This window comes from Limulus polyphemus, unplaced genomic scaffold (assembly GCF_000517525.1).
Source record: "Limulus polyphemus unplaced genomic scaffold, Limulus_polyphemus-2.1.2 Scaffold188, whole genome shotgun sequence".
Classification (NCBI taxonomy): domain Eukaryota; kingdom Metazoa; phylum Arthropoda; class Merostomata; order Xiphosura; family Limulidae; genus Limulus; species Limulus polyphemus.
Window position 1 is genome coordinate 158,963 of NW_013665798.1, and position 9,303 is coordinate 168,265.

The 9,303-nt window shown below is 32.3% G+C and overlaps 1 protein-coding gene across 1 annotated transcript in view; it reads left to right on the forward strand.

The window, feature by feature from the left end:
• Positions 1 to 9,303, forward strand: part of LOC106478191 (glycine receptor subunit alpha-2-like) — a 40,910-nt gene that overhangs the window by 23,394 nt on the left and 8,213 nt on the right. Inside the window, exons 4-6 of the mRNA XM_022381757.1 lie at positions 2,340 to 2,563; positions 6,755 to 6,837; positions 7,741 to 7,875. Coding sequence (XP_022237465.1) covers positions 2,340 to 2,563; positions 6,755 to 6,837; positions 7,741 to 7,875 — 442 coding nt within the window. The remainder of the gene's footprint in view (positions 1 to 2,339; positions 2,564 to 6,754; positions 6,838 to 7,740; positions 7,876 to 9,303) is intronic.

A 9,303-nucleotide genomic window follows, 5' to 3' on the forward strand; every position in this document is an offset into this window, starting at 1 on the left:
AGCCCTCGTGTAGCTTTGCGCGAAATTCAAAAACAAACTGACTTGTTCTTATACCGTTTTATACCAGTGAATTCCCCATTTTGTGCCATATCAAGTAATATTATTGTTTTTCCTGTTACAGTGAAGAGCTGGCCAAAAAAAACCAAATTGGCGAAATATCTTATTTTCTATGTAAAATACATAAGGGGAACTTAACAGTAAATAGTCGAATTAATTGCAATATCGATCATATTATTAGAAATCCAGTAACCAGAGAGTCGCGGACCCGTAAGTAATTTTGTGTGTTATAAAAGTTGATGGCGAACAGTTCTATATAGAGCCAAGCCATTCTGAACCCTAAATTACAGAGCTTCCTATGTAACTTTCAATAAGTCATTCAAAGAATTAAATTCTATAGAAAGGACATGGAAACTTCTTTCAGATTTTCACTATCCAGTAAAGTTGTACGTTAGCTCTGACATATATATGTTCAAGCAAAAAATACAATGAGCTTTTCGCATGTATTATGTTGTAGAAAGGTCTAGAAAAATTCACGGACTGATGACATAACATCCCTATACACAAAACCGTCTCCAACGAGAAATGTATGTACACATCTAACTTTTAACAAGCGTATATGTTGGATACTAAATAACACTAATTAATACTGACTGTTACTTCAACAAAAGTTGTGTCCCCAAGTGGCTCACTGGCACGTCTCAAAACTTTTAACTTTAAAAACCGAGTATCGATACCCGTGGTTGACACACCACATAAGACCATTGTGTAGTTTAACAATAAAGAAACAAACAAAACTTGTGTACATTTTCTACATAAAACTAAAACCGTAATGTAAAACTACTAATTATAAGATTCAGACAGTAAATGTAGTTAACAGTCTGTACTACTTCATTAGGCATTTCTTTCATTCTCATTTCCCTTAGGGAAATCATGCGTGATTGTTAGGGCGCTCGACTCGTAATCTGCTGGTCGAAATCCATCGCCAAACATGCTCCTCTTTTAGTCTTTGGGGCGTTATAATGTGATGGTCAATCTAACTATTCGCTTGTAAAGAGTAGCCCAAGAGTTGGTGGTAGGTGATGTTGAAAAAGTTGTCTTCTCTCTAGTTCTATCATTTCAAAATTAGGGACAGCTAACCTAGGTAGCCCTCGAGTATCTCTGCAAGAAATTTAACGAACAACAACAACGTTTCCCCGAAGACAAAACTAATTATCAAACTTGCAATGTAATAACGCAAGTTTCCCAACAAAACCAAATAAAGCCGGTATTAAAAAACTATAGCTTTATGTCACATACTCGTGAAGTATTTACATTTATCGACATATAAACACAATAATCTTTCTATGTGTAATGATAACTAATAATTATTAATAATGATATTAATATTTTCCTATCAAATTTTCTATTCTGTCTTATAACATTACTCTAAAATATAACTGACGGAATGTCTCTTTCCATCATTCATGACCTGCAATAACACTTTAAGTACACTTATAATGAAGTTATAACCGAACCTAGAGGGCAGTATACTACTGGTATAACAAAATACTGGTACTGTATTTGTACTTATATTCATGGTTCTTTTTAATTTTTTTAAAATTAAGAGTAACAAATATTTTATTTCTTGCTTTGGAAATTCATACGTTATGCTGTTTTGTAGCCTACGAAGTGCATACTTCTTCTCGCGAATCATGCATGTGCCGTTTTATTGACGTCACGACATTACAAACAGCAACGTTAAGTGCCCCATATGTGATGCCATTTTAGTGTCTACTGGCTGACTGACAGACAACACACTACTGTATAGTGGTGCGAGTGTTAAAACACGTGACCTCTCCAGGCGGCCTTCGGCCTCCTTTCGGGGAAATATAAAATTCTCTAAAGAATGAAACGTATTAACGAAATGCACTAACTTATGAGTGGGAGTATGAGTGTAAATCTTCCTTCTTGACTCACTTGTTACTACATACTAAATTATGACAAGGTTAAACGGGAACTGTAGAAATGATAATGCGAAGATATAATACTCAAATTCACAGTATGTAGAAATAAAAAACAAACATATGATTCATCAATCAACACTAATTAATAAGAAAACTGAGTGTGTATATGATTTAGTATGTCTATGTAATTTATTTGAAAATCTCTATTGATACTTTTCTTGAAGATATTTAGAGTTATCATTCAAATATAATTATGTTCAAAAGTGAGAGAAGAATAAAATGTTTTTAATTACAGTTCAACTGGTAATTTTGTTTTTGCTACCTGTTTAGGGTATTTAGGATTTGGGTTACCACATCTTTTTTTTCTTTATTGCATCTTCTCTGGTCTATTCTAAGGACTACGAGGTAGATTTATACCTGAGACAGAAATGGCTGGATGAAAGATTACGGAAGCCAAATCTCTCAAAACCACTAGATCTCAACGATCCTACGCTGGTAAAGCGGATTTGGAAACCTGAGGTGTTTTTCGCCAACGCAAAAATTGCAGAGTTTCAGTATGTTACCGTTCCCAACGTATTAGTTCGTATCAACCCGTCAGGAGAAATACTCTACATGCTTAGGTATTATAAAATTAAGCCATGTTTATGTTACTTTGGGTTTTTCTTTATAGCCCCCTCTATAGGTATTATTACTAAATATATTGAACAGTTTCGTTTGGACTTTGAGATATAACTTCCTATTATAGTCTTTCCCTTCCTTCAAAATTACCCCTTTTATGTTACCTCTAAGCACGCGAGTATTCGGTGACACACAACTCATACAGTTACGATCATTGACCCTAAATTATAATGTATCACGTCCATTATTATAAAATTTCTAACCATCATAAAGCTCTTAAACGGCCTTTTAGAGATCCAGTGTTCCTCAGTTATTTCATTGTTCACTTACGACTATGTTGCTATATGTTCTTGGAATTAATGTTCAGACTCGCGCTTACCACAATGTCATTCTACAAATGCGATTAGTTTTCTATTGAAGAAAGACGCTGGTACAAAATCATTTTATTCCCTTTGGCTATAATCGTTAATGAATTACTTGTAAAAGAAAAACCCATTAACTCTTAAAATGATTTTAGTATATTATGTTCTTTATAAATTATCTAGATGACGTAAATGAAGTAACGATTTACTTATTAATTGGCCCATTAGATCTTGACAAGCCTGTCGGCTTAAACTTTTATATCTGTTTAACGTTGTCAGGTAGTACATGTTATCTCTAGCTCTCGGGTAATTATGGTATCATATCTCTTAAATTTCAAAGTTTGTAAACGTTTCGGAAGATTACCTTGTGCTAGCTGTCTTCCCTTACATATAGAAGAGGGTAGCTTTCTTGTTTTTTATATTATTTCGAAAGGTGCACATTCTAAAATAAAAATTGATAAAAATTAAAGAGTTTAATATTATTGTAACACTTAATTAATATTCAAAAGTGCAAAAGTGTGGCCAGTCTTTCTAATAATTATTTATTTTACTTATGCAATCGATTTTTGGCCAAGATATAGTTGGCATCGTATATTTTGATTAGTTTAAGATGCTAGGAACTTACATATTTCAGTGTTAAATAAAAAAATTAAATTCAATAGTCTTTGGAAATAACACATAATATTAAGTTGTTTATGATATTGAATGATGTTCTGTTTTTAACTATCAATTACTAACTAATGAGAAAGAAACAAAGTTGTGTAAAAATTATTAGTTGTTTAAAGAATCTAATCAGTTGATGATTTTATTTTAATTGTATTTTCTACATAAAGTGTTTATAAAAGTTCTTTATGAATTACAAAAATCCCGATGGTAAATAACTAAACCATGTTCATGAAACTGCACGATCATCACAGCATATTTATATATAAGTTCCAGTATCACTAAGCACAGTAGTGCTTAGTATTTAGTGATGGTCCGAGAAACAAGCTGCCGTATTCAACGTATTATTCTATGATGCTTACAAATAACTGTTAAAGTTAAATTATAGCTTTATTTGAGCACCTTATTTCCATTATCGAGTGTTTCACAGCTTTTGAGATTACCAATATCATTGAAATATGCTGTTAAAGTGGAAAACTTTGAACTAGCTAAAGAGCCAAAGTGTTCCTATTTCTTTTTCTTTTCCCAAGCTGGCGAAAAATTCCATGAAGTTCTCGCAATGGCTTTAATGCGACAGAAATTAAGCATTGTAGTACTTAGTATAAGCTAAAAAATAATAATTCTAGTGTAAACGGTGTTAACTTTAACGCCTTGAAATTTGTTTTCTTACACAAATCTAGTGTTCTTTTAAAAAAGCTTAAATACAGAGTGAAGCAAGTATTACCAGCCAATAATAGATGAACTTGTAGAATACTCAGTGTTATGTACATTATACAATCGGTGTTCTTAGGGAGCCAACATTTATATTATGTTTGAAGTAAAACAATCAATACACATAATATTAATTTTATTACTTACATTCATAGAATACACTAACTTTCAGACAAGGGAAAAACGTCACAAAACAAGTAATAAAAACATTTCGTAAATGTAAAAGGATAGCAGTGCCAAAAAGAATGCAAACATGAATATAGGGATCATGCAACTATACATTTTTAATATGTTCTTTCCTTACTATAGGTTCCTCAACATTAAGTCCCAAGAAATCAAGACTATGAGCAGTGATGATTGATAATCTATTGTAGCCAACTGTATGGTATAATATCAATAACTGAGGTCATTCTACATGTGAAATGAAGAAACTGACCAAAGTGACATGATATTGACAATACACATTACCATTGAATTATAAAAATAAAACAAATGTTCATCTATCAACCAACTTCAATAAAATTGTTTTAAAAAAGGGGGAACAGGTTATAAAAACATTTGCAAAAAGTAAGTATGATGTAGGGATGGCAATGTCAAAAAGTACAGAAAAAAGATAGGGATGGATATACAAAGCAATACAAAAATCACTATATAAATACCTAAATATTTTCAAAAACAAAATGTTGAATTCCTGTCAGTTGCATACATGCAGGTTTGAATAAAAGCATTTAAACTGAATAAAACTATAAAGTCTTACAGTGGTTAATAACCATAAGCTTGTAAAATTGATTCAGTGCTCACTGGCTACTTTCTGGTTTATTTTGTAAGAATATTTCTCACTTTATTCGATAAATTTTCGGTATTCGATATTTGTTTGAATACGACTTTAACTGTTTCACGAGAAAGTAAATCAAGTTTAGACCTCATACAGTGGCCTTTTTTCCAGAAAACAAAATCAGCAGATATGTATATGTTTTATAGTAAGTTGTTACACAATGCTCATGTGTCTTTTGGAAACAAGGATAACATTTATTTAAATCATAGCAAGTTTTTTATTAAGATTATAATATTGTTTGTTAGACACAAGCACATATATAACAAGTAGTTTTAAATTTTACATAATATATTTCTGAAACGTTTTCAGACTTTTAGATGATTATCAATCAGCATTCATATAAAATACCCTAAATGTCTTTATACGGAGTTTTATTTACAGGTTATAAAAGTGCAAACGAATTAGCTACTATTTTTTTGCGAATGTCGGCTGATAGACAGGTGCCTGTCTCACATACAAAATGTGTATGTTTATTTTATAGTAATTCCACATTGGGCTATCTGTTGTGTCCACCTCGCGGAATCAAACCCTGAACCCTAGCGTTGCAATTCTGTAGACTTACTACTGTTCCACCGGGTGACAACATATAAAAGAAAAACCCTTTTGTAAAATTCTTTAAAACTTGATTGGTGGGTACAAAGTTATATTATCGCTCTTTCCGACGAGAAATAACCGTACAACAAAGTTGTTAAACGATACAGAACCAAAGGGCACAATGGCGTGAAGAAGAGAGTTTTTATTGTTTTCTATAGCAGCAAATAATAATAAAACCCGCAAGGCATCGAGTTTAGAACGACGACGACTTCGAAACCACATATCAAGCCAGTCAGGATTAATACCCTCTTTTATCCACAAAAAACAAAGTTATAGCTAAGAAACATAAACATGTAGTACAAAAAAAAGATATTGCGGAGAAACTGCGTATATCTCCTGATATCATTTATAATATAATCAACAAGAAGTTGACGAAAGATCGCAAATAACAAACTTTACATTTTTGAGCACCTACAGCTAAAAATTAACTGATGTTTTATATTAAAATTAAAAAAAAGATGGCCGAAGAAACTAGAATTAGACCAATCTCGTTCAAACCACATGCCTATCAAGTCTCCCACGTAACTTTAACCGACTTTTGGAACTTTGATCCTGTTAATCGTGCACTTGGAAACTATTGACCTCAGAAATTAGCCAGTCTGTAAACTGGGAGAAAGCATTGGCATGGCTGTCCTTCAAAAATACCTTATATCGTGAGAACACCACTGCAAGTCACTGTTAATAAAAAACTTAGACGAGAGTTTGTTTATATTTGTTTGTTTGTAATTAAGCACAAAGCTACACATTGGGCTTTAAGTGCTGCACCTACCACGGGTATCGAAACCCGATTTTTATTGTTATGAGCCTTAAGACTTACCACTGAACCACTGGGGGCGAAAGAAAAGAGGGCAAAGTCATTGAGGAAAATGCAATCTTCAGTAACAATATGTCGAACTTAATCATCGTTTCTTAGAAAAAAATGACCTTCTATATAATATGTACCTTTAAAATAGTGTAACAATTCACCATATATTCATCTTATGTATTTTATTTACGAACAGATCTTTAATAGTACTAAATACCTACAGGTTGAAACTGACATTCTCCTGCATGATGGATCTCTATCGATATCCTCTAGATTCTCAAGTTTGTACTATTGAACTGGCATCCTGTAAGTGTTTGTAGAATATGCAGGATTTTTAATTATCCCTTAGGTTAGAAAATTTGATAAATTTAGTTACTGTGAAATCAAAACTAATACAAATTATTAATATACAAAATGCTTCATTTTTACAGCAAGTAATTATATTGTTTACAAAAACGATATGGAACTTTACTTATTGAATTTCGTAATTTTGCTTAATTAATATAAATCATAAAGATAAATTACTGTCATTTTTATTCTGTTAATTTAGTTTTTTTTCAACTAGATCTTAGTAATGTACACTTTATTTGTGCAAAATTTAAGTGTGTTGTTTTCTACATAAAGTAACAAAACATACACTGTATAATAACAGTTGTTATAAAACGTTAACACTTGAATTATCTCGCTGAAATTAAATTTTATCAACAAATTTATCTTAATTCATATAGATTTAAACAGTTTTGTAAACTTTTACCTGCTACGTTCTAGTTCTTTAAAAATACATATCCCCAATACAATAAGAAATTATATCTCTATTCAGCAACGTATATCATGTATATTTTGATTAATGTTATGTAAAATTGAAGATATCTATAAGTATTATATTGAAGTTTGAATTTATGCCAAGACTGAAAGAAGACATAGCTTTCGTTCACTTATAAAATTATTAACGACAGCCATTTCAAAGACATAGCTTTCATTCACTTATAGAATTATTAACGACGGCCATTTCAAAGACATAGCTTTCATTCACTTATAAAATTATTAACAACAGCCATTTCAAAGACATAGCTTTCATTCACTTATAAAATTATTAACAACAGCCATTTCAAAGACATAGCTTTCATTCACTTATAAAATTATTAACAACAGCCATTTCAAAATAGTTTGTTGATTTCACGTAAAGCGTATTATTGGGTTGTTTACTAGTCTCCAAGACAACTAAGGAGTTAGACCTAACCTGGTCCGAGGAGAATCCTCTCAACCTTTATGAGGATCTGAAACTCCCTCAGTTTGAGATAATTGGAAAGAATACGTCAGAATGCAACGAGAGATTTCATATTGGTGAGTTTAGATATTTCCTTGCTTCAACAGTAAATCCTTTTTTAACAGTTCCTACTTCAAGGAAATCCAATCGTACCAAACATAAACATTTCACGAAAACCACAGTTTATTATCGAAACATTAACTGCAAGCTAAAAATAGTCAAGTTAATACCTTCTGGATTCTATATTCATATTTATGCATAACATGTATAGCAGATTTTACCGTATAGCCAGTCATAATTTTTCGTTAGTTTTGTTGTCTGTTGTAAATATATGATAAAAATACCATCTACCGTTCGTTCTTATTGTGATAACAGTTAAAGAAAGTTTCGCTTACATCCCAACTTGATTATCTATAAAGTAGTGAGAAAAAAACTGTACTTTTACTTCCTCAACATCTAGTTAAATAAATCAAATGTCAAATGTCTTGGGATTGTTTTGCGTCTTTAGATGATCATAATAATCCAACTTTAGATATTTTACTGTAGTTATAGCATGTAATGTGAATTTATTCTCACTAAATATTTGGTATTTTTTACAAGAAAAAAGTTACTTGATATCATATTTTCTCGAGAATAAACTCTCCATTCTCGGTAAAAAAAAGGTCACGTTTGTTTTGCTGTAAATTTTCTTATTTCACCTTCATAGGAACGCCAATAACTTCAGTTCTGGGTAGTTTTTGCACCTTTTCTTTAGTTAGAATTCAATCATCTATTTTTAATAGTTAATCATATTGGTTGCTACGGCGTGTAGGTATAACCAACATACAAGTGTTATTTTTTTCGTTCTGTTGTTGTTGTTTGTTATTTTGAATTTCGCCCAAAACTACTCGAGAGTTATCTGCGTTAAACGTCCCTAATTTAGCGGTGATAGACTAGATGGAAGGCAGTTAGTCACCACCGTCCACCTACAATTCATGGGCTACTCTTTTACCAACGAATAGTGGGATTGTCCGTCACATTATAACACCCCACGACTAAAAGGGCAAGCATGTAAGGGGAGGGAGATTCAAACCCACGACCCGCAGATTGTGAGTAGAGAACCCTAACACCAGACTATGCCAGGCTTTGTTCTGTTCTGTTGTTTGCTTTAGATCAGAGCCACGTTGGCCTATCTCATATGTCTATTACGGGGGAATCAAACCCCGGATTTTAGGATTTTATGTCCTTAAACTTAACGTTGTCCCACCGGGGGGTACTTTGTTCCGTATTTTCAATGTTTGCAGATAATTTCATAATGTGAAGACCTAGAATGGTATAACCGTTTGTAACCTAGCAAAATCGTGATAAGTTTCTTTAAGCCCCCAGTGGCACAGTGGTATCTTCGGACTTACAACACTAGAAACCGGGTTTCGATACCCGTGGTGGGCAGAGCACAGATAGCCCATTGTGTAGCTTTGTGCTTAACTTCAAACAAACAAACAAGTTTCTTTAATACAAGTAAGAAA